The sequence below is a fragment of the Toxotes jaculatrix genome, chromosome 7 (genome assembly GCF_017976425.1).
Source record: "Toxotes jaculatrix isolate fToxJac2 chromosome 7, fToxJac2.pri, whole genome shotgun sequence".
Lineage (NCBI taxonomy): Eukaryota > Metazoa > Chordata > Actinopteri > Toxotidae > Toxotes > Toxotes jaculatrix.
The window spans coordinates 9011833-9038609 of NC_054400.1; the positions used below are offsets into that span (position 1 = coordinate 9011833).

Consider the following 26777-nt stretch of genomic DNA (forward strand, 5'->3'; position numbering starts at 1 on the left):
TAAAACTAAGGCTGCAACTAACAACTATTTTCATGACTGATTAATCTGCTCTTTATTTTCTTTAATAATTTAGTTCATATTTTCTTGTTTTGACTATTCAAAACCTGAAAAAGACTGCCGTCCTACTGACCCAGCAGTCTAAAGCCACAGATCGATTTCAGGACCTTTGTTGCCTGCTGAGCACAGCTCAGACCAAACAACTGGCCTGAGTAAAAGCTGATGTCCTGCTGGGGCAAAAATCTGGCAAAGAGTAATCTCTCAACCAAATTTTATTATGCAACAGCCTGAGCAGCACTGAGCAGTGAGCTGCTCAGTGCAAATGGAAAAATAGGTGTTCTATTGTTTATTGTTTCCTAGAACAGAACCCATTTACATTACAGTTGTACAAATTTGCATTTTACTTGCAAAATTATTTGAGAATGAAAAATGATGTATGAGTGCTCCTCCACTTAATTAGCATAGTATGTGGACTAATCCAGGCATTTTAGATCAGGTAAATTCCTTCAAATACATTTTTGTAATAACTTCTGAGATCAGAACAAGAGGAGTTAGGAATCGTCTTTTTTATATTCATACATCAACAATGTGTGAGTAGAAGTTGTTACTTAAAAGCAATGTCAGTTCATGAATTTCATTCCCTGTGTGGATAGGTTAATATTATAATTACTGAATTCTTATTAAAAGTATGCTGCATAAGCTGTTAGATGTTCCTGATTCTAATTTACCCATGGATGTACAGACAGCAATAGTTCTCAGGCAAGTTATAAGGAAGTTGAGTTATAAGGAATATTTTTTCTATGGTTTCGGAGACAATGCTATCCTCAGTGGAAAGTGTAAGTCACACTAAAACTCAAAATATGTATAATATATTTATGTGTGCGTGTGGTTATTATTCTGAGAAGCATTGTCATTGCATTGTTGCAAATTGCAGCAGTTTGGCACATTGTCTGTGTTGGTTAGCAGATGAAACCAGTGTTTTTTAGGATATCAGCATGCACCTGCCCCTTCCACCCTATGCTGTATCTTTGCCTCAAGTTTCTCACCCTGCACCTTTCTTCAGCTCAAACTCACAGTGAAGCAAGAACTGGTCTAGTGTGACCAGGCCTTTACTTGGCTACACGTGACTTTGTTTACTGAAACCCAGCCGAAGATGTTTTGCTGCATGTCATCCTCTTTCCCACCATTTTCTCTCTCTCAACTGTAAACCATGATTCAAACATGCTCTGAGAATGGCACAGTGATGTTACACAAAACATAAGGGTCTATAGGGGCCGTGGTGTTGATGAAATTTGAAATTTGAAACACCGTGAGGAAAATGGAATAACAGGAGCCTTTGATAGCTGATGGTTACAGAACATTGGCTGTCAATGTGAATCACTTGGCGTGGGCTTCGCATTTCCCGAAATTCAGCAGCAAAAATGTGTGAGTAGGACGGAAGGTATGCAAATATCCTCTTTTGACACCAATATGGAGGCACTGTTAAAGGATGGGTACAGACAGAAAGAAAGAGCTGAAAGATTAAGGCTAGACAGTAGACCAACTGAGCGTGGGCAAGAGTGTGAGATTGAGTGCAACAGAGTTACATAGAGGGTCTCCATCGGACATGTAGCCATGCGTGGCCATGAGAACACAGGGGCTTTGTGTGGAAGAATGTCGTTTTCATAACAGCACATTTCTTCTGGGGTGACCGCGGGCCAGCTTGGTCCATCTGCTGGGTCTTTGTCAAACTATCTCGCACTCCAGTCGCAGAAAAGAGGGGAATGTGATTAGCATGCACCCCGCACCTTGTGCCACCACCCCTCTTTCCGCAAACTAAATGCCTACACGTCCACCCTCATCTCCACCTCCCACCCTTTCTCTCTCATCACCCTCTTCACCCATATTCCTCTCTCTTCATAACTGGATCATGGGTGGTAGAGGAGGCCCATTGCACATTGTTTTGGCTTTCACTGGTTCAAATCCTCTTCATAAAGTGGCAGGGAGGGAACTGGGGAAGCCAGCAGGCACCTTTGAGCTGTGAAGGGAGTTGTTGAGGCTCTGAATGGGCTGAGGGCATCAAGAGGCCCGCGGTGATGTGGTGGCATGAAATACAACAAGCCAGGGTTCACTCACCCCCAAGCTGAGGCAGGTTGTTCTTTTCGAAGTTCTCATTACGTTTTTTTTTTACATTCTCCCCACATTTCCTTTTGTGTAATTGTATAAGAGCGTATGTGTGTTTCTGCTGGGTCAGTTGGTGTGAGGGGCAAGTTTAGAGTACGCACACTTGGCACAATTAGGCAAGCATGCATAATAACCACATAAAAGATGTGTTTTTTGTTGTGTTTATTGATTCAAATTTATCCAGTTGTCTCAAAATATTTTCCACATCTCCTTTTTTTATTGCCAGAGAGCCCAGTGAGTAAGGGAATTAGTAACTTGTGCTCTCATATTAATAATTCTTGCTCTCAAGTTTGTTATTTGTGCTTTTGAATTACTTAATTTGCGCTCATGAATGAGTAATTTGTGCACATCAACTAACAGAACATTCCATTAAACCATATTGCTAACACTTTAACATATGGTAAAAGGACATCACAGACGGCAACATGTTGTTTTTGATGCTAAATATTCATTGTATATCTACGTTTTACTGACAAAACACAATGTCGCATCCCAACTGTATGACAACAAGTCTCAAAGGGACAAGGGCAAATGTTATGTCATGACCTAAAAATGTTTACGTAAAGGAATGATGTCAGTGATTATATAGGCACTGCAAAACCAAAACACACCTCCTAGCCTGCCACTAATACTCCCCTCGCTAACTAACCACAATAGCCACAACAACCTATAACTGAGGTTCCTGCTGTTATTTTAACACAACACTAATTCAACAGCATGAATTACTATTCCCGGGTTCTATGATGTTGGATGAAAAGTTGGATGAATTGCTAAAAATGTTAACACCTTGAGTAAGAAATCATTTTACATACTTGCAGAATTACATTTTAACAGGAAACTTGTTGCAGCTTTTAATTTCAGGTGATTATGATTACTGGAGCTGAAAGCTTTGTTTCAGAGTGTGGACGTGGCTGGATGTCGCTAGTGCCGCAAGGAGAGGGAGAGGAGGCAACCGTGTAATCCCCGTCATTAGTGGGTTTTAACAGGATTTGGTGCAGCTACAATAATGGAGACTCTAGTGGCCTCCACTGCGAAACCCAAAGAGACCCGACAGGGAAGAACAGCGGCCACAGAGGCACGACTGTTCCAGAGGACTCAACTGAGAGAAGGTAATCGGGATTTTGACTGTGTGTGTGTGTGTATGTGTGTGTTTCTTTGTGAGTGCAACCACAAATTTTGGTCCCTCAACTCTCTCACTGATCTTTCCCTCTGTCTCTTTCTCTCTTTCCCACACACACATTCTCCCTCTGGTTCCCATGCTTCCCAGCCTCATAGAGGGGTGTAAACAGAGTGTGGTTGGTGTTACCATGGTAAAGGCCAACTCAGGGCCGGGAATGGCGACTATGCCCTGCATGTGGAGAGACCTAGGGCATGCTTGCTAGGCAGGGTATACAGTAGCACATTCACACACACACACATGCACAATTATGTGTAGACTGTCTGTCTCATTCTCTGCATGTGTCTTCTCTTCATGTCTTCAAACCTTACCCTAACCTCAAAGCTTCATACAACCTGAGTTGTATTTGCATTGTTTTATCTATCATTCCTACAGCACTGTACTCTGAAAAGAAGCAAGATGAGGCAAAAAGTATAAACAGTGAGACGATCATACAGATTTTACACAAAGACTTTGTTAGCTAAACTTACATCAAAAAGAAAACAAAGGAAAAAGATAAGATTGTTAACCACACCACAGTGTGATTTCCTGCTTCAACTTTGCACACACACAGTTTTGCTGAGCAATGAAACATTATCACTAACATTTTGGTTTGGTTTCAGATAGTGTGGATATCATCTCATTTACAACCTGTCTAATCTGCTCAATTCCTGCCCCGTCAAATTTTCCCCAGATCTCAGCAGTTACGTTGGGGGAGTACAAAGTTATCATAACTGATTGAAATGACATCGAAATCTGGAAAAAGTTGTCAAAAAAATTTCCATTAACATATTCTTAGCAACTCCACAAAATTCAGGACTTTAACACGACAGACCACTGTTCAGTTCCTGTTTGAGACTAATAGACAACATTGACTCTTTTAGCCTTAGCTGCATGTTAATTTCTGTAACCATGACAATGAAGGTTCTCTAACCTTAAGGGAGTACTTAAAGGAGTATTCAAACCAAGTCATTTTTGTGCCTAAACCTAACCAAGCTGTGACCATTCCATGAGTTTCACCACCTGTTTATTATTGTAACTATGACAACAAAGGTTCTGTATGGCTACGGCCGTAGGGGGCTATTTAAAGTGATGCTCCCATGGGTCGCATCAGGTCGAAGCACTTCGACCTGATGATCGTTCCAGTTGGAGGACCTGTTGGTTACAGCTGTACACACACCCATAATCATGCACACACAGATACACGTGCACACATAGATACTTTTCGCAGAGACCTGAATGATAAATCTTCCATTGCCCTATGATGAATTCCCTCTGAAGGCTGTGCATAGTGTACCTTGACAATGAAATATGGGGCCACTGGGAAAGAAACCCTCCTGTGTCCATCTCTCACTGCATCAAGAACAGTTTATTGCTTTTACTGAACATGCCTCTGTGGCTGTACCTAAAAACACACAAACATCAGACACACACAAACCACTGAGCTTGTACATGAAGCAGTTTTGATGTTCATTGCCCGTACTGAAATACCCATCATGTCTCAGTTATCATGGATAATGTAGAGCTAACTCCTACAATAAAAACTGATCAAACTGCAGCTTGGGTACAAGGTTGAATCTCATGTTCATCATAAATGAATAAATAACAACCATTTCTCTGCATCTGTATGCAGAGAGTGATTTAAAGAAGGTCTTGTTAGCTCAAAATTTGCTATGTATCCCTCTTGTTAACAGCTGATATTTGAGGAAAAGTCAGAGAAATCAACACTAACCCAGTGCCCGTCTTGTTAAAACTGAACAAACAAGAGGCTTTTTGAAAAGCACTCTGAAATCTTATCAGGCTGTAGTGTCGCCCTGGATAATGCAAAATTCAGAATATTAAAAAACTAATCGTACACTATATGTGAGCCTAAGTGGCCTAATGATATTCTACACATATTGGAAAAGCCATAAGACCTCATCAACAGAGGCCATTTTGTTCAATGTCTCTCCACAACGGCTGACTCCAAAAGGAGCATCTGATTCCACCAAATCAATACATTTCATTCACAACTCAAAACTGAGGATGAATTATCAATCACTGCATCTGTTGCTGAGTTCCTCCTTTGCCAGCGATTTGACTCTTTCCCTCTATGGATTAAGCCACTTTTGTCTATTTACAATTTTATCAGTTGCTATGTTTGCATGCATCTCACAGTTTAAAAATCTTGTGATTTTATTGCCAGCACCAAAACAGGAGCCAAAGGGATTTAATATACTGAGAAGCCATTCAAAAAACAGCCTGAAACAGTGTTGGGCTTTGGACTGCATTCACAGTGGCCATCTGCAAGCTGCTGCGCACCAAGAACTGAGGCTCACTGGTCTAGAGGCATGATGGCAAAGCTGTGTGATGCTGGCCCCAGAATAAACAAGTCATTTGACTGGACAACCATCATAAAAGCAACTATTGATGTCGCCTAGTTTTTTTTTCCTGCAGCATTGTTCGTTGTTTCGTAGCTCAAATCCTGCTGGGTTGGCTTGCTTTCACACTGATTTCTGAAGAAGTGACTGTTTCCACTGTTTGCCTTAAACTGTCATTGAACTTTTACATATCTTTATTGATATCCTGTTAGTGCTAATGGATCTCTGTGCACAGGCCGTCATTTTGTGTCCATGTTATTGACTCCGACATTCTTCTCTGTGTCAGGATCAATAGCGGTCATCCGGCTCGGTCTAATCTGAGGCAGCCATTCCAGTTATCCAGGGGTCACATACCCCGGCCATGTGTCAGAATTCCTGTCTGCTTTAAGCAAGTATGCAAGTGTGGGAGCGACGCACCAGGTGACCTCGCACATACACACACAAACACATGCACAACTCACTGCAGACACGATCACAGGCTGCAGCACCCACGCCCACAGGCACACTAACACATGTTCACAATCCCCAACGTATATCTATACACACACATCACACTCAAGAAATCGCTTTTAAATCCCTTCGACAACTGGTCAGCGTACTAAACTAGGCAACACACACTTTTTCTCTCTCTCACACACACATGCACACCCCTCCAATAAACCCTCTGAGTCTCATGTCCCTCCCCTAACCCTCAGGCTGCTGCCACCCCATGTGGAGCAGGTGGGCGACAGGCAGACCAAAGCCTCTGGTGCCCCACACACACCCATACACACACACATACACACACGCTCTCTCTTTCACTCTGTTTCCTTTCTCTCTCACTCTCCCCACACCTCGCCTTAATGACCAGAGATATGTTAAAAAGCACTGCCACTTAAAGCAGCAGCCTCCCTCGGCCACTTAATTTGACATGCTTGGGAGGAAAACAAAGAAAGACCCCTATTGTGGCTTTCAACAGTATCCAATCAAGCCTGCCACTCAATTAGCCATGGATGGCAAAGAACAAGCAGATAAGGATCTATTTTATTAAGAGCTTTTCAATGATGCCTTAATATTATACTAAACATTCACGCCTCCATTGCATTTAAACCTGCCTGTTGATGCTTTGGACATGTACCTGACTGTTTATACGGTGCCATGAGGTGAAGCAACATGAACATTTCTAAAATACTGATGACAAGAGAGAAGACAAAATCAATGCCAGTTTTCTCCATGGCTCCAGATGGTGTAATTGAGCTATATTATCTTAGAAAGTTGAGTCACACAAAAATAGACACGCAGGTGAAAAAACACATTGACTGATAGACAGAAAGTAATAAAAGCAGGTGACAGACAAGGAAAAAAAACTGCCAGACAAAGAAACAAAGTTTTAAAAATCGATTTAAGAGGGCAACTGGGCTGTCAACAAATAAAGAATCAAAACTTCTCTATTAGTCCTGTACTGCGGTTTTTATTGACAACATGGAATGTGCATTAAGGCTGTTTGAATGGTGCATTTAGACTCTAAATGTGGATTATATCAAGAAGTATTTTCTAAGTAATTGGAAACTCTTTTCTTTGCGATTACTGTTTAATTCATCTGCCGTTTTCATCTGCGTACTTGTGTGTGGGGGGCGTGAGTTTGTGTGTTTTTATGTCTGCGTAGATGGGGCACAAGTCTTCAGGGACATCTTTCCGGGTAAAAGAGTTTTTGGAAGATGGTGAGCCGAAAATAGAAAACAACAAAGAGGTAATGAAAGAAAAAGTTCAGACTGCTTTAAAGTCTCGGGATTTAGCTCTGAATTAGTCCCTCCTGACTCCCCAAATTTGAAAAGAAAACAGCACAGCTGGGCCCCAGAGTTCAGTCCGATAGTCTGACTGCTGTGGATCTCACAGCCGTCAGCCATTATCGAGTTAAAACAAGATCACATGTTGACAAGCCCCAATTGGCAACAATTGATGAGAATCACTCATTGCTGACAGTCAAATTCAGCAAATGTTATGAGAGCGGGAATGATGAAGGATTCAATAATCCTCGTGGTACCACACTCACTCAGTTTGATTAATCCTAGTCTGCAGTGGCTAGCACTTTTATTCCAGAAAGAAAATCAGTAAAACTTGCAGTAAGCTGGGATGTCTTCTTGGATTTATGCCTCTGTTTGAAATAGCAACAGTATTTTAGGGTGTGGAGAGAACACATGTTATAAAATATGACCAAACAGCTATTATCACCCACCTGGCAGCAATGTATAACGTCCTGTTCATGATCATGATGAGCTGGATGTCCAGTTTGTGCCGTTGTGTGTTGTTCCTGCCAGGTTTGTGTCCTACAAACGCTGGATACTGCTTTGTGTCTGCAACGACAGGACCAAAAAAAATTAATCCCTGCATGTGTTAACCTTACATAACTGTATTAATAATTTGAGGATTTATGAATATGGAATTTATGTATTTGACAGCTTATGTCAAGTGTCTAATGGGTTTTAGGTCAAATGCCAGCCCATGTGTCTTTCGCTGGATGAGAAAACGCCACCACAGTTGTTGGCTGAGCCCTGCCTGCAACCATAAATTGTAGGCTAAAAATGTCCTGCACTGTACCATGCAATCGCTCTATTGTTAGTGGCTTTGGGTGAAAGCACTTGGGTTGAATGAACAGTCTGATAGAGGAGCAGGTCTATGTGAGGCTGGCTGGCTTCTGTTTCAGCTCTCCTGGCCAGGAGATACAGCCTTACGCCCGAAGAGAGGACAGGACAGAGGGGGAAACACAGTGAAAAACAATGACCATATCTTTATAGCCTGCCACAATGTTAACACTATCACACACAGCATTAGGAGTCCAACAGAAAAACAGAGGATTATCCTTTGATGTGGGGTGGGCTCCATTTCAAATGCTGCTTTAAGTCCTTCAGTTTAGTGCCTATCCTTGGGCGCCAAATTACACTCCATGCCTCCAAAATGCATTCAGTGTAGGAGAAGGTGGGGGTTGCAGAGGAAGCAGGGCTTGAGAGGGATGTGGAGGAGCAAAAGGACAAAACAAGTGACACGGATACTGAAGGGGGGAATGGCGAAAAGGAAGACAAAGAGGAAAAAGTGAATGAAGAGAGCGAGGGAGGACTTGTGATGAGAGGAAGGACAGTGCACAAAAAAGAAAGGAAGAAAGAGAAGGAGACAGAAGAAAGAAAGAAGGATATACTTACAGTTGCCATGTGAGATGCTAATAGGCTCGCTGTCTTCGGGGAAGCCCGCCCCGGCTATTTGCAGTAGCGTGAAGTAGAGTAACAAGGCCTCTGACCTCATGGTCGCACCAACACTGCTGCTGCTGCTGATGCTGCTGGTCCTCTGCTACAGATTTACCTCAGCCTGTACAAAGAAAGACAGAAGTGGTAGACAAGGAGGAGAGGGAGGGGATGGAGAGGGATGAAGAGAAAAAAACAAAGTTTGTCAAACACATCTGTTTTCACCTGACTGCTTCGTCAATTATTTTCCCTCCTCGGTTCCTGCATTCTTTGTCTAAAACAAACAAATGCTGAAGCCGGGGGGGAGGCGAGGAGAAGCAGAAAAAGAAAGGAGTTAGACAAACAAATTCAAGTCCACCTGAATTAGCTGTTTGTGCATTTTACACGGCCCGTTGCAATCTGTCAGAGATATATTTATATATGCATTTTCGATGACTCAAGTGAGCCGCATTGCAAGCGAAACAGAATTAATTGGATTAGGGTGGTAATATGCGTCATAGATCGATGTCAGGCAGAGAAGATCTCTGTGCTTCTCTCTTCCCTTCTCTCTCTCTCTCTCTCTCTCTCTCTCTCTCTCTCTCTCTCTCTCTCTCTCTCTCTCTCTCTCTCTGTGACAGGGTCTTAGTGAAGTGGGAGGGCTCTTGTTGAGATTAGCCTGCTGTAAAGTAGAAGCAGTACCTGGAGATGGGGCGGGATGGTGTGGCAAGTACCTAATTTCCCACTTGTCAATCTTGTACAAGGGTAGCAATCCCACATCCTAACTCCTACAGTCCGATGACTACCGCAGGCTAAATTGGTGCATCAGTATGGCTATTTAACGCTCTATTTTACCACAGGAATGGTTTAAGAGCCACCTGGAGGCTTGTACTTTTCTGTCTTTCCTTTTCATCTAATTTTTCATGGCTATTGGTCTACCTTAAATGCCAACTGTTGACTCTCTCCACGTAAGTGTGACGACTGTCCACTTCCTGGAAAAATAATACCTGGATACTTATTTTTTCTCGATTATTTACCTTTTATTTACGTTTCCTGGAAAACACAATGTCCTCAACAAGGTAGTTTTCTAATGTAGTGTATATGTGTCTATTGAAGTGGATTTTATAGCAGATGCCCAAATTGTGTTGATCTAAAGTGTTCATTGCACAAACCATGGCAACTGAGCTTTTCCGACTGCAGTTTGTGGTAACAAATTACACCCATAAATCATCCAAGACAATTATTGCGTCTGTAATCTAATCAAGAATAAAGCATTTAATTTGCATAAAGCACCTCCTTGTTTTTTTTTTCTCTAGCTGAAGCTGCAGGGGTGAGATGTTGCCGGGTAGATAAAGTAAGGGATGCTTCAGGGATGAGGAATTGAATAAAATAGTCGATTTCATTTGCTCCACTCTGATAAAAGTTGTTTATCCCATGCTGTATTTTCATTCGCTATTGTATGTCCAAGGGGGAACGAACAGGGGGGAGGAAGGGGGAAGAAAGAGAGAGAAGGGGAATTACTTTCTCTTTTCTTTGTCATGTCTCTCTCTCTCTCCCTCACTCCATGCTCCCGTGAATCTCATTCAGGAGAGGAATGAAAACACTATTCACTAGGAGAATCACTTTAACACTGAGGAGAATACCAATACTAAAGCCTGGATATGACCTTGATCTCACAAGCCACTCTGTTCCCCTCCCTCCTTCCTCCCTCCTTGGCCTATTCCTCTTATCCTTACACTGTTTTTTTTTTGTACCACGCTCTCTGTTTTTTGAAAAGAAAAATACTAAAATGGATTTTCCCTCACCCTCATCTTTATCATTCAGCAAAGGTTGTCTGAGCTGCACTTGCTCTGTGCTTCCTAACTGTGTCCAAATTGTAAATAAAAATTGGCTTTTTCTTCTCCCTGTACAGTACAGTAAACCTCTGTGGAGGGCTGAAATGTGTTTTTCTCCTGACCCTTGATCCGGAAGTCCTCCAGTAATTGACTGATTGATGAGCAGGAAGTGGCATGAGGCAGAGAGGTTAGCCCTGAGGGAGCTAACACAGTGAATGACGGATGGAGGTTGTACTGAGCAAGAAATCTGGCTCTGAATTACAGTCTAATAAATGGAAATAATTCTGTGATGTTATTTTTTTAATTGGGTTTAATTATGTCAGAATCAAATGAGAAACTGCAATAGATGCTTCTTCCATATGTACGTAGTTGCTGTAGTGTTATTGTTTGTTGAAATTAATCTGAGGACATTAATCATATTCCAGACATTTATCTTGCACATGCTGAGAATCAGTGGATGCTGAAGGCGAGGCACATCTTCCATCTATATCAATGGGTTGTAACGGGATGCTAAAAACTGTTAGTCAAAACATCTCGCAGTGCCTCTTGTGATACACAGAATAAATTGAGCACAAAATGACTTAAGTGAAACCCCTAAGCCTTCCAGTGGCCCTTTCATTACCGGCTGCCACACATGAGTAACGGGAGGGAGCAAGACCCAGTCTGTCTTTACTGAATTACACTCTTTTTGTGGAAGAGCAAATTGCTTCCGTGTGTGTGTGAGTGTGTGAGTGTGTGTGTGTGTGCGTGTGAGCGTGAGCGTGTGTGTGAGTGTTAATTTCTGATTCCTGGTGCAACTTTTGTACAGTACTGTAGACATCTGTTTAAACACACATAAGCACACAAACTGAGAATGTCAGAATCCAAGAATCAAGGCTTAAACGTGTTCAAACTCCAGCAATAAATTACCTACTACCAAAAACCACACTTGCGCAGGTGGAAGTGTGTGGATTTCCTCTCTTGTAAAAGCTTTCCTTGAAAAACAACCAAAGAGAAGACATAAAGAGTAACACTGGAGCCCTGTGCCTCCTCCTCAGGCTTTTAATAGATAATAACATTTTGAGAACCTTAGCTGCTATTCCCTTACATCCCCCGCACACTTTCAATGATAAAGTAGGTGGTTGTGCATAAGTGTGTATGTGTGGGTGTGTGTGTGTAAAGCAGAAAGGGGAGAGAGGGGAGAGTTAATCAAGCTGGATGCTGGCAGGAGGCCACCAGCAGGTAATAAAAGCATGAGGACCCCCCAGAATCCCCCTGAATACCCTGCAATCTTATGAATAACTATACACATGATTGTGCACTCACACATACTCACACACTCAGTCACCTTGTATCCTTGCAAGAAGAAAATGCACTCAGCTAGGAGCCAAAGATTTGGAGAAAACACACATGAACTGCATTAACAATAAACAAATTCATACAACTCATGGCAGACAGTCACCAACAGACACACACACACACATCGACTTTCTCTCCCAAGTCTGAGCAGCCTCATGGGGGCAGCCGACCCAAACTGCATTAGCTTTAACAACAAATATATTATCAGGCCTAATGATGTTATTGCTTAGCTATGGGTGCTTGCAACTAAAACATACACACAATTACACACATTGATTAGAGTGACAAGGTCAGCACAGTGTGTGCTTCAGGTGAGGAAAAGGAAGGAAATGTCACTTGACATTTAGCTACACATTTAGTATAAGCACACAAACAGAAAATACAGGTCCAGACACACATAATGAAACATGTGAAACACACCCACACACACGCACAACACACAACTAGTTAATCTTAAGAAAGTCCCGGCTATTCGTTTCCTAAAGGCCCCCACTGTGCCAGACATCAAACTGTGCAATGAAGTGCAAGACTGCCATTTAATTACATCAGAGCAGACCTGTTTATGACAGACAAACGACAGCATCGGTCGTTTCAGCAAATTGCCCAAAAACAACAAATGTTCACGCTCAAGTGACAAAGCCCTCCAGTGGCCTTGTCTATCAGGAGAAAAGGAGGACATATTGTGACATTGTCAGGGAGCCATGCTATGTATATAAGCACAGCTATGTAGAATAATTGCCCTGTGTTAAGGACGTGAATAAGGTCATTTGTTCTTTTTCTGTGTTGCCTGCTCAAGCTGTGTAATACTGAATATGATGTATTCAAACATGTCATTGCCAGACATTTGTCTGTTAAGAAGTGGATTTTTGATCATTGACTAGTCAGGAGGAAGTGTTTCACATGAAGGTTTCCTACGTAGTCGCTTCTCGTAAATACTGTCTGACAGCTTTGAAATGAGTGCAGCCTACTTGTGTTTATATTTGGCAGTCTGGGTAATGTCCACGGATTGGTGCTGAAGTTTTTACAGATGACAGGAATGCCAAAGAGAAGAGGTAGCTTACTGGCAATGTGCTGTTACATGTCTATGTATAATTGTGGCCAGTCACCACATTTGGAGGAGGTGGTGTTATTTGTATCTTTCATTGGAATTTCGTAACAAAGGCCACAAGAAGAATATCACACACCGTGCATATTTGCTTTTTTGCATCAGTTCAGGAATTCTCTGTGGTAGTTTAAGTGTCATTTTAACCAAATTGTGAGGAAACATATCTGTCCCTGTTGCTCATGATGATCCACAGACCACAGTTTTCACAGGGACTCTTTCTTCGAAAGCAGTTCCAAAGAAAACCGTTCGCAATGTTTTTTGGACTACCCAGACATTTTATTCTTACTATTGAATTTTTCAAAAGTCATTTTTGTAATCCTGTGAGCAGTTTGAGTCACCTGCATTGTGTTTGGGTGGAGGTAAAAAAAACCTGAATGGGGGAAAGCTAAAAACCTGGACAAATAAAAATCAAAAGTAAATGCACGCCTCCAACTTTTATAGATGAACTGACCCTTTAAACATGAATAAAAGTAGTAAAAAAGAGTGTCTGACAGAGAAGAGTAGTTTGTCTGAGTGTTGCTTTCCCAGTTGCTTGTCATGGTTGCTGGAACTGAATAAAAGCCAATGTGATTTTACAAGAGCATGAATGACAGCAGGGTAATTCCAGCAACTTCAGAAGCTTCTGCTGTGTGACAATCTCACAGCTTTACAGAGTAAAAACAAGCCTGACACACAGGTGTGAACACAGCACCCCCAACACCGGACCACACTAAAACTATACACTTTTAGAACTCAGCCACATAAATACCATATTGCTAAACCTAACAGAGCTTCAGACCACACCTGTTTGCAGGCGTGCTGGAGGAAATGGTGTCTGGGGTGAGGTGTGAAAGCAGGAGAGTAGACGACCAGGCAGAGAAGGTTGGACAGACAGTCAGGTGAGAATAATGCATTGATCCACCATATGGGGATAAAAAAAATGGAACACATCCAACCACCTTGGGCTCCCAAATGGGGAGGATACCTTGGCAGGTGTTTACACTTGTCAGCCCTGGCCTGATAAATCAGAGAGAAAAGACAGGAGGAGCTGTCTGCCTGAACCCAGGAGGCCATGATAAGAGGAGGGAATGGAGAGGGAGCGAGAGGGAGGAACCCGCCTGTCTTTTTGAGAACAACAGCCAAACTAGCATCCAATTTCAGACACACACGCACTCACATGCATACTACTGCAAATAGTCCTTGAGCCATCAAAAAGCATTCCGGTGTTTTCCTTTTCCTCCCCCGTTTTTCATCCCTTAGATGCTGTTTTCAAATGAATATCTGTATGGAGGTAATCCATCATGGTTTTATTATTAAAAGACAATGAAGTGGACATGAATGAGGCACCCTGTCGCTGTAAGCCCTTTATTGAAACAGAAGCCCGAATGCAAGAACGTCTCTCTTTAAAGAGGTGACGGATTGATTCTGGAAGCAGGCCAAAGACAACTCAAAATGACAAGAGGGAAAAGAGAGAAGAACAGCGAGAGAACAGAAGCAAAGCGCCAACTTGGAACAACAGCAACCTAACAAAGACATTCAGAGACTAGAGATAAGCTTCTATCTTCATAACTCTGCCTCTGTGATCTAAAAGCCATTAGGCCCAGACATGCCTCTGTGCTTTTTAATCATTAAAAACAATTATCTGTCGCAAAGCAATGGATATCGTTTTTCGGAATGTATTGAGGACACTCTTTGTAGCAATTTACCATAGCTTTAGAAATAGGGAGAGTAAAAAAGTAAAATGAAAGTGTATAACAAGAAGAGGAGAGGAAAGACATGAAAAGATAGCAAAGCAGCAAGGGGAAGAGCAGGGTTGGTTAATGGGTGTTCACTGTCTGAGAATGATCCAAAGTAAACTGACATCACACCAACCCTGCCACCAGCAGAAATCAACGAAGGGGAAAGATGAGAGGAGATAACTACCTACAACTCACTACATTGTTTTTAAAAGTAGGACAAGAACTTGTTTGGCTGCTGGGGCTGAGATGAGGTCCCAAAAGTAATCTGGAAAAACCTTTAATAGCTAAAGCACTTTAGCACTAGACAAAAAAATATATATATATATATATATATATGTTACATGGAGTCAGATTAGCCTGTAAATAGCCAGGAAAAGATGTCAAAATCTGTATATTTAACACAAAAAACAAACAGGGACAAAAGGAAAATATCATCTAAACATGCAACCTTTTCAAATCGATGCTATGGGTTTATCTCCCATTTAGCTCAAGGTACTGCAGTGTCTAAGTAGTCTCACAGAGTTGCTAGCATGGCTGTAATTTTTGTTTGCTCTTTGTCTCTCAGGCCCACATAGGCTCTATGTTCCTCCACTGTCTCTCACAGAATCGGTGAAAACATTTATTATGGTATCAACATCATTCCTCTCTTTCTCTGCTCTGTTCATAATCCTGATTCTCTTTTCACGTCTCTTCATCTCCTCACGAATGGCAGCAGAAAAGAAGAAGGTGAATGTCGTGCAGACTCCTCCTTGGCTTTGTCTGGAAAAAGCGTTTATGAATCAAAACAAGCCCCCCACTCTGTGACACACTTTCAAACACACATACAAACACAAACCCAACTCACATCACACACACACACACACACAACTGGTGCTTAAGAGATTGACCCCAAAAAAAGAATGAGGTTACTCATTTAAATATCAGAACCTTTTGCAGGCCTGTCAATCATTGCTCGCGATGATACAAGCGGGGCAACTTAATCAATCTGGTAGCAGCTGATACAGAGCTGTGCAGGGAAAGCAGAGAAAATTGCTGCTGATAAGGACATGCTTGGTAGCACATGGCCTTCTCTGTCTCTCTTTTGATCCAATTATCTGTTTGGCCTGATGGTACTCCGCCTGCCTTTCTGATTCTTTGACATCATCCTGTTTATCCTGTTACTCTTTATATGGCTGTAACATAAGGGCATACTGTCGCCGATCCATACAATAGTTGGTCATTTTGAGTAAAGATCACTCGTCTAATGTTGAGTTTGACACTGGTCAAAAGAGCAAAAGCAGCTGAGCGATACATAACTCAGACTCTGTGTTTCTCCTGAGGTGCAGCAGGGAAGAAATAACCGTAGAAAACATCAGATTGTCACTGAGCTAAATGCCACATTAACTCTGCAGAGGGAGAGATGCTGGAATGACTGAGGCACAGCGCCCTGTGGAGCAGCGTTGGGGGTGTTGAAACTGTCACACGGCATAATGCACATTTTACTTGGAAACTCACTTTATGAAAGCTGACTGTGGGGTGCCTTCAGGCGACGCTGCGCCATGCCATGCTATGCTTAGTCATGATACAAACCTGGGACTTCATACTTGTAAGGTTGGTGAGTCAGGTAATGCTTTAAATTAGGCTGCCTGGGGTTGAAAACAAATGACAATATGTTTAGAAATGCGTGTCTCATACAGGAGGAACTAAATGCAGGAGCAGACTTCAAGGAAGGGGTTAAGCACATCCTCCTCAGGCTCTCGTCCTCAGTAAACATCAGCTAAGCCATCAGCAGGGAAAAGCATAACAGAGAAATCCATTTCTGTGGGTCTCTGGTTAAGTATTTCCAAATCCAAAATGCATGAGCCCTAAAATGATTTTTTATGTAATTTCTAGAGGAGAGAAAAACTGGTTTACTAACGGGAGAGGAAAGCTTGATAGACTTGCAGCAATTCATGCATAAGTTCTTTGAGCCACAGCAGAAATTAGTTTGGGTATTTAGAGGAGTATGGAAGACATAGCCGAGGGACACTGTGTTCCTGGGGTAGTTTTACCACAAATAAAAGAGATGAGCAATCAATAAAACAATAGCTGTAATTCTGGCCCGAGAGCTGGATAGTTACAAACCCTTTTCCTCAAAAGGCCTGGGCTGTAAATGAGAAAAGTCTCAAAGTCAATATTCAACGGCGGCTCACTAAGTGGTTTTACTATAGATATAAGAGGCTCAAGGGGATTTGGAAGACAGAAATGGGTATTTTTTATCCTTGCCGGACCTTGACTAAATAGACATAAAATTATAATCAGTGCAGCATGTAGGTATGATGTCATGAAAATCATATGCATTAGTATCTGCAACCAACATGACCTCTGTTCTTGGACAGAGGCAGAGAGCCCTCAATGATAAAATAGCGCATGTGTTTAACCTTGTACATAACTCTGTGGCAGAAATGTCAAAAAATCTGGCAAAAAATGTTAAATGCCTCCAAAAATGTGTGTGTGCGTGTGTGTGTGTGTGTGTGTGTGTGTGTGTGTGTGTGTGTGTGTGTGTGAGAGAGAGAGAGAGAGAGAGAGAGAGGGTGTGTGTGTGTGTGTGTGTGTGCGTGCGTGTGTGCATGCGTGTTTTCTTGCATGTGTTTTAACACTCAACTTTTGCAGCTGTTTTATTGTTCTCCTCTTTCCCTCCTTCTCCATGCAACAAAACTGGAAAAGCAGAAACAGGATATAAGCAGGTGGCCTGCAGGGACCGAATAAGAGGTGTGATGGTTTTCTGTTGTTGTATCCATCTGGTGCAGTTTTCACATCTCACAGTCTCCTGCTTCTTCATAATAGGTGTGCTTCAGAGTTTTACAAGGTGTGATACCATCTCTCTCTGTGCCTCATTGTGTACCTAATGCACTCCTCTCTCTGCTGCTGTTCAGCAAGCCTTGCAGCATGTTGAGCTGTGCCACTTTTCAACAATCTATCAATTGTGACTGCACGATTAGCAATTCAATGCTGCAAACAGTGAGAAGCATACTGGAGACATCAGCACACACATATCATCACTTATACATCCTTATGACCAAAGAAAGACGTAAAAGCCATTAAAATGTCATGTTCCCCTGTAAATAATGCAACTCAATAACAGATACCATGTGCATCTGTTTCAGTCATAAAATCTACAAATGTCGCGTGATTCATTTGCTGTTTTGCCATAGCAGAAAATCATTTTAACTCTGCTAATGGCATTTTTTTGTTGAGCTCCCAGTTCATCTGATGCAGGTTCCATTATGCTAAGTGACTGAGCCGGTGTCCTCCCTGATAACTGGCTAGCTGGCTTTCCGTTCCACAGCAACGGCCTATCAGATCTGACTGAGCATGATGCTAATCTCTATTAAGGTAATGTGCAAGCCACGGGTTGGGGGAAAGAGGAGCACACAACTGGTAAACACTTTCTTAGTCTCTCTCTCATTATCTGTCTCTGTTTCTTATGCATTTTGTACAAACCACCTGGTTCAGTCATTCTCTTTGTCTTCCTTTCCTTCGTTTCCTTCCCTCAGCTTCCCTGCTGCCCCTGCAACTAAACACCACATACATCTTCAAAATACAATAAAGCCTCATACCACAGACTCTGTTTCTCTCCATTTTCCTCTATGACAGGAAACATATATTTATAATGGCGGATGGAATAAACTAAACGCAATTACATTCTGTGTTAGCCCGTGATATTGTGATACTGATAACAGAGTATCTTGTTTTCTGTTAGTGCATCATATCCAATAGCATTATGAATCATCTCAGATAAACCAGGACATTCAATCCAGCTGGTGCACGAGGCCACAGTCACTGACTGACAGCACATTATACCACAGAAGCTGTTGGATTGCCAATGCACAGAATGAATCTGTCTGAATGTTGTTATCTCCACAGACCATATTGTAGGAGTGATGCAGCTCACATCCAACTCTAAACTAATGAACGAGATGACAATGCTCAGGCAGGCAGATCATTGAGAGGCCCCACCAGTGTGTTAAATAAAATGTATGAAAAGAAAATGAAATACACAATGCAGTACAGCCAATTGCAAATAAATGTTGTCAGTCTGCGGCAGAGTGGTGATTGTCATTACCATTACCATTGTGTCACGCGATGAGTTAACACAATACAAGAAGTACAGTGATCAACTCTGACATGGGAAAGACTTTTGAAGGCTATTTATTGTTTGCGTTTTGATTCAACTGCCAATAAATTACACTGCAGGGGGAAATAGGGAGTTAAAAAAAAAAAGATGTGTTCAGAGATATGCAAGAGAAGTGATATAAGCATGTAATCCTTCAGGAAACCAATGTCTCTGTCTCTAAACCAGATTAGATCCAAGCCAATCAGTGCAATTGGACCGCTTAGTGTGTCACTATGCCCACAATGCTATAGAGTAGCACTTCTGTGCGAGCAAGCAGTATAAGACGCTTCTCATGACGACAAGAATACAAGATTAGCTACTGCACAGACACACCCCAATTCAGTGACAGCCTGTGGACATGTGATATTTTTGATGGAAAAAATAAATTTTTTTCCTCTTTTTTTTTTTTTTTACACTTTTTTTGTATCTCCCCCTACCCCATGAACTAAGTCAAAAGTCTTTTCCTGTCTCTAAAAATCACCAAAAAAATGATATTTCTCTTTATTACTCTTTATTCTCTTAATTTATTACCTTAACATGTCTGTGACCTGTGTTACAATTAAGTCATGTGAAAACAACAATCAGAAATTTTAAAAAAAACAAACAAACCTCCAAACAAAATGCTGAACCCATTAAGTACAAAGACTACTTAGCAGTGTAGGCTAATTATCCATTAACAATTAGATATGAGCCTACAAACAAAATCCCTTTAGGTTTGTACGTACATGGGCCTGGATTATTAGGTAACCTCGTTTATAGCTGCTGTGTATGTAGCACTTTAGGCCCTGTATGAGCTCATTTGGCAATAAGTAATACTGCAACAAGTTATAAATAGAATATAATGCTGTGTCAAACAGGTTATAAAACTAAGAGCATTTGCATGACAAGCACTGAAGTATAAGTTAATAAACACTGAATGCCAGGTTCACGTAATGAGCTGTATGAATACTGGTGCCACAAGAGAGGAGCATTTTTTATAATGAGACCACAAAATCAATACAGAGACGCAGCTCTGCAGTTCCACAAGTTCATTTATGCAGCAGTGAAACAGACAGCCCTGGGATAAAAGTAAAACAAGGTAAAAATGTTATGAGATGCAGCACAGGGAAAAGAAATACAATTCTCCCGATGTTCATCCTGTTGTAATCTACTGCAAGTGATGTAATTGTAATGCAAGTGCCCATAGCACTTTAAACGCTTGGCTGGTTGGACAGCATGAGCGAAAAAGTACACATGCTAATTGTAAATGTAACACCGTGTGACAACTAAAAATACATGCTGTTTTCTTAAGGGAGGTCATTTGGAAACAGATGAATACACGCAGTGCAGCCACCTTTGGGGTCCCAGACTTCACACGAAAGAGGTTTTATAAGAGAAAATCAAATAAAGACAGACAAAGATAAGACATACAGCACAGTATGGTGTGAAAGCAAAGAGAATCTGACCTTGTGTTTGTTTTACATCTGTTTGAACCAAGACTCACATCTATCATTTTTCATATGCACAGTAATTATGCTGTAATTACAGTGTATGGTTACAATGAACACTGGTTGTACTTCAGAGACTTTAAAATCACATACTAACTCATGGAGAACAGTATGAAATTACATCTGAATCACCTCGATTTTCAAAGTGCTAGAATGCGCAGAACCTCATTGACATTTGTGTAGAAATTTATTTCACATGAAACTTTTACAAGACACAAGATTCTTCTCAGCATCTCACTCCCTCAGCTTGCCCTTCCAGAGGAACATATATATTGCTGCCTCTGTCTCTGCCTCCCATCACAAATTCCAGCAAAGTGCAGATGACGGTTCTCCAATAAGTAATTTTCCATGCTGTGTCACAGCGTCTTTGTGATCACTAACTTCTTATATCAGCTGTGTCATGCAATTTTTCTAATGGAAATGTTGCATTAATTCAGTGGCTAGGGCTATGCATCATGGCTGTAAATTTCCCTTGTGGGGTCTCAGAGCTGAGCTGACCTGAGCTGGGTTGAGCTAGGCCAGACCAGGCAAGCCAGACAGAAAATGAGAGAGTGCAAGCCAAAGTTTGAAGTGTTTAATGCTTATTTCTTTTCTCTTTCAGGATGAAAAAATACACAGTAAAAGATAAGAACAGTTCACCTATGTTTTTACAGCCATTGTTTCCTAGTGCTGGAAAATGAAAAGGTATACAGCTTAACTCTGTTTATTTATTGAAATGTCCTCTTTTAACCTCAATGAAAGGATTACTTACTCAACTGAACAGGCTTTGGAAACACTGGATAAACCTTTTCACCATATAGTAGTAGTATATAGTAGTACTTAAACCATTTTGTTTTGTTTTGTTTTCCTCTGTTGGGTGGGGGTAGTTTTTAGTTTTCAGTTTTTGTTGTTCATTATTATTATTATTATTATTATTATTATTATTATTATTATTATTATTATTATTATTATTCAAATTTAATGTGTGGCCAAGAGTAAACAATAGATGCATCATAATCCATTCAAAAGAGTCAAACAGAGAAAATAGCAGTATAGTTTCCAGGCTACAAATGAGCAGTGCACTGGAAGAAAAACCTGTTTACAGTTTAAGATAACACTGCATAATTGCTAAAAACTTGCAGTCTGGAAGGTGGAAGATACAATTATTCTTTTTTATCTATTTTTTTCTGTTTCACACCATAACTCACCAAGTGTTGTTCCTCTCAAGTGATAAAAGCTTTAACAGCCACCTATTTCACGCTTATGAATCCTGATTTCTTTTTTTTTTTAACTTCTTTTTATTTCAGCCACTCACCAGCAGTCGAAAAGTTTATAAGAGTAAACCACATGTAAGGCTTCTGCTAAAAACCTCAACCAGTTCCTCTGGCTTTCATCTTTAACCTCATAACCTTCTAACCTCTTCCATTACCCCACGTGGGCAACATCTAAAGATCTGCATTTAAGACTTCCTGTCAGCATAAGGTTTGGGGAGAGAAAAATAAAAGTGAGGGGGGCCAAGCTGAAGGTGGTGAGAGCCTCAGCCCTGACTTATTGTTCTCAGTCTGGGTGATAATGAATGATTGAGTGTGAAGAGACTAGGAAGAGAGACTGTAGTGATGAGCTGTTATGCGTGTTTGTACAATCCACCATGTGGTTATGTGCTTGCCCTTGCAGGTGTTGTGTTACAGTCAGTCGGTCAGATGGTGGGCTGGTGGGCGTGTGCCTACCTGCAGCTCCCAGGTTTTGCACAGTGGAAACACCAAGGGGAAACCAGAGCCTGTCAAGCCCACTCACCATGGTGTTAAGATAATGCCAAGATTACTGCTTCCTTTCAATCAAAAGCATGAAAAAAAATCTAGCTATTTCCTTGTCTGACTGGGTTTTTGTCTTTCTCTTTGTCTCTCTCCTGCTCTGTCTGCCTGACTGACTGCCAGACAACAAACCTACAGTACATCAGGTATAAAACGATTTAAACCAGCTTCACTTAATTATACGCTCTCACAGTTCGTGGAAAGATCTGAAGAGACAGTTTAAAGAGAAGTTGGGGAATGGTTGCTGAAGTGTGCTTGAGAAGGGGCGGATTTTAGAGAGAGAAAAAAAGCAAAAAAAAAAAATCTCCTTTTTTGGTTAAGCAGACACATCTATCATAGCTGTTTATTCAGTGGATGAAGAGTTATCATGTCAGTCCACTTTTCAGGAGAGTTTGATGAATCATGTGGAGAGAGGCCCCTTTTTTGTCTCTAACACTTCTGTATTTGAAAGAGACAAAGGAACAGCAGTGCTTTATCAAACCTAAATGATTGAGTGCCAGAAGACATTGATTCATGACCATAGCAGCATCTCTATACACCTTTATTTTCCAGTACTTTCTTTATGGATGACTGATGATTTTGCTTGTATTAAACAAGACTGAGAGTCTACAGGCATGCCAACAGCGTTGCATTGCTGTAGGCACAGAAGGTTTTGAGCTAAATGTTAACACCAACATGCTAAATACTCACAATGAACGCCAACAGTCTGATGTTTGGCAGATATGATATTGTTAGTTTAGCATTTTAGCATGCCAACATTTGCTAATTAGCACTCAACACAAGGTAGAGCTGAGGCTGATGGGAATGACCTCAGTTTTGTAGGTATTCCAGTCTCAACAGACTGACATTTCCTTTTTAGCATGACTGAAAAAAAAGTAGGACCGGGAAAATTAATCATTTATCAGTTTAGAAAACGCAGCAGTGTCAGGCAGGCTTGGCAAAACATGTAGCCATTATTTCTAACACTGGGCAGCGGCAAAACTACCATCATTAGATGGTGATAGAATGAAAGGAAACAGAGTGCACAAAAGTTGTTAATACCCAAAAGTTTTCAACAGCTTTGTGTCAGTATATTGTGAGATGTAAAAATTTGGATTTGTATGTAGGTAAGCCCAGCTGCCCACGCAGCCCGTGGTACATGGCATGAATATCTTTTCTTAGCTCCAGAGGCAAACGCTGTCCAGACATACTCACAACTACTTGTATACAAAGGTCAGGAGAGCAGTGGCATTTCATATATTTCATCCCTCAGTGCGGCGATATATAAACATGAACAAACAGCCAGCAAATAGAACTTCCATTTCCTCACTGATTTGTTGCATGACTGTATATCTGGCCAAGCATGTGTGCATTTGAGGGTGTGTGTGTGTGTGTGTGTGTGTGTGTGTGTGTGTGTGTGTGTGTGTGTGTGTGTGTGTGTGTGTGTGTGTGTGTGTGTGTGTGTGTGTGTGTGTGTGTGTCTCTTCTAACTAACCATCTCATTTCCCCATAGGAGGACTTAGTCTGGCTGTGACTGCATCCTCTTGCACACTCGCATTAACATTTCATCCTGATTGTCTCTGTCAAAGTAATTCATCATCATTGACTGAAATACTGTGGCTGGAGCCTCCCCTGACTCCACAGCTCTCTCACTCTCTCTCTCTCTCTCTCTCTCTCTCATTCTCTCTGTTAGTTTCTAGTTTCTTTCTCTACTCCCTTTTCTGTCCCCATCTCTGGCTTACAATCTTTACCTCTTGCTTCCTTTCTCAGTGTTTCTCTATCTCTCTCATGTCAGTCTGGCTCTTGAGATAAACCCAAGTCTGGCTCTCCTCATGCAGACAAAATATGTACGAAGATGAGTGTAAGAGGAGTAAACTGCACTGGTTTGGCTGTTCAGTCCCTCCAGCAGAACATAATCCGTCTGTCTACCTAGTTTTTCTTTACCTCAGTCGTTCTTTTTCTTTCTTTCTTTTTTTTTGCTTCCCTCCCCTCACCCTCGCCAAGGTTCAGATTGACAAGCAGATTATATCCAGGGGAAAATGTGATTAATGAGTTTGTCTGAATAATGTAAATCAATTTAATGGCAGTGGAGACACAAAATGAAGCGAAGAGAAAAAGGAGGGAGGCAGAGACAGAGGAGGCGAGGGAGAGGGCTGCTCAAGGTTCAAATATCTACTCAGCTAAAAGGCAACAACAGTAAGCAGGCCTCAGCTGCTGTCACACTGGCCTTGGAGAGAAAAAAGGCGGACAGGCGATGTCCTCCTTTTTTTCTTTCTTCTTGTTTCCCTCATTCTGTCTTCTTTTGATGAGTCCCTGGGGTAACCTGCCCCTCCCTTCCATCCATCCTTCCATCCAATCCTCCTTTCATCCATCTAGATATGATACCATCCAAACCATTACCACCAGCACCACCACCATCTCTAATCCAAGGACAGTGCCTGTAGCATCACAAACATGCACACGCACCTTCACATGCATGCAATCACAGAGAAAGCCTGCAAGACAGCACTTTACAGTCTGCTAACTGCAACAATGAAATCGGTGCTTTACTGACAGAGTTAGGGCCCCTAAAGACATAAGAGGATCAAGTTGCTCATCCGGTAACTTAAACCATTTAACTGTTGTGTGCATTTAATTCCACTGACATGCAATTTTTAAACAGAAAACAATGCAAAGGAGCTATCTTGTCAGACAATGCTAAGGCTTAATACCCTGATCAAGCTGGCTTAACGAAAATACTCCTGCAGAATTTAGAAGACTACTTATGCGAAAGGGATTTTACCAAACTAGCAATCATAAAGTTGAATTTTTGTGGTTTTTTTTCACTATGTCAACTTTTTTAAGGACTTGAGAAGCTCCTTCTTATCACTGACACCAGGACTCAGAGTAGCCTGCTACTCTGAATGCAAGCTTTGTGTAATTGACTAACAAGCTAAAGTGCAGTACGGATCCTCCACTGCGTCTAGCCTCATTGTTAAAGGAGGATCTGCAGATTACTATTTTTACCTTAAAACGCTGTGGCAACTAATTCTGCAAAAGAAGGATAATACAACAATAGGATAATTAGCAATACAGCTCATAGGGTTTTTTTTTTTTAATCTTACAAATCAAAGTACAACACCAACCCTGGGTTGACTCCCTCCTTGTATTTATGTATTTATATATGAGTTAATCTTTTAAAAGACAAGATATATAGTGATGTATTTTTTTTCTAATTCAACATAACAAATGTTATCAGCAATTGTTAACAACATAACCAAGAGTCCCTTATATAGCTTTTCCTATCACTGTGCTCCTTTTTTTTTTACAAGCAGCCCAAAACACACCAGCACAATTCCAACAGATAAGAACTTCCACTACAATAGACAGAATTCATTAACATATGTAAAACACATTGATATACTGTGTGTCTAATCACTCACCATCTTTGCTTCTATCTCAGCACAGAGTTTGTTAATTGGTAGTCACTTCAATTCAACAGTTCGTGAAGAAACCAAATCAGTGCAGCATTCCATGAGACTTAATTTTTCATTTTGAATTTTTTCTTTGCAAAGATAAGCCATCTGTGAAATGATGCTGTGGAGATTCATTCTCTTGTGGCATATTAATGTGATGAATTAAAATCACACACTGACAGGTTAGGAGACACTTACTTGAGATGGATATGAGGTGATTTAGTGAAGGTATTTAGGTTTAATTGCCAGAGAGGTCTATATCTGCACGTATATTTTTCATTGTCAGGGTATATCATTGTATTTTAAAAGTAAATAGGAGAGCTGAGTTTGAATTACATTATCTACAAGAGACAAGTGAAGATGCTCTGTGACCAGCATCTGTACTTGAATTTGTATTTAAGGATTGCTCAAAGGAGTTCCTCTCCTGGGGGTAGAGCGACAAGCATGTAAAAAGACACTGTCTACATTTTGATGTCATGTTGAGTCTAAGCCATTTCTGTACAATCAGTCCAGGCCACACAGGTATGCCTTCATCTGACATGTTTCCAGAAGCACACAGAAATCTGCTTTGCCCTTTGACACCATTTCTACATCTGTCAAAAGACTGAAGCTGACAGCTGAAGAGCTGTCAAAACTGCCTGTGTGAAGTAAAATGGCCCTTCAGGATTGCTCGACTACAAGTCCACTGCTGCCTTCTTGGTGTCTGTTGACTGACTGATGAGATTGGTTGGTGGACAAGACAACAACCAACCGGCAGCAGCAGATAATCCCCTCGTGCCATAGCAGCAGGACATGCCACGAGAAGACACAGCTGACTCACTGGAGGAGGGTCAGATGAGGAGAGAGGTCAAAGGTGACAAATTTCAAGGACAAAGGCTACCATGGAAGAAGACCTTCATATTAAATTAGCATGGTAAACATGTTAAAGCACTTCTTCCATCAGTGCAAATAAATGTCAAACACTGTATCCATGTAAACCTAATTTTTTCACCGAACCCTGTCTCTTTTGTCTATTTTGTCTATATACTTTGCAAAAGCATTTTGAAAAAATACATAAAGACAAAACTT

At 41.3% G+C, this 26777-nt stretch overlaps 1 protein-coding gene across 2 annotated transcripts in view; it reads right to left on the reverse strand.

The window, feature by feature from the left end:
* Positions 1-26777, reverse strand: part of sema6a (sema domain, transmembrane domain (TM), and cytoplasmic domain, (semaphorin) 6A) — a 100750-nt gene that overhangs the window by 47550 nt on the left and 26423 nt on the right. For both annotated transcript variants that reach the window (XM_041042093.1, XM_041042092.1), the window contains exons 2-3: positions 8853-9015; positions 7892-8009 (exon numbers count right to left, since the gene is read on the reverse strand). In XM_041042093.1, the coding sequence (XP_040898027.1) occupies positions 7892-8009; positions 8853-8952 (218 nt within the window). In that variant the 5' untranslated portion in view covers positions 8953-9015. The remainder of the gene's footprint in view (positions 1-7891; positions 8010-8852; positions 9016-26777) is intronic.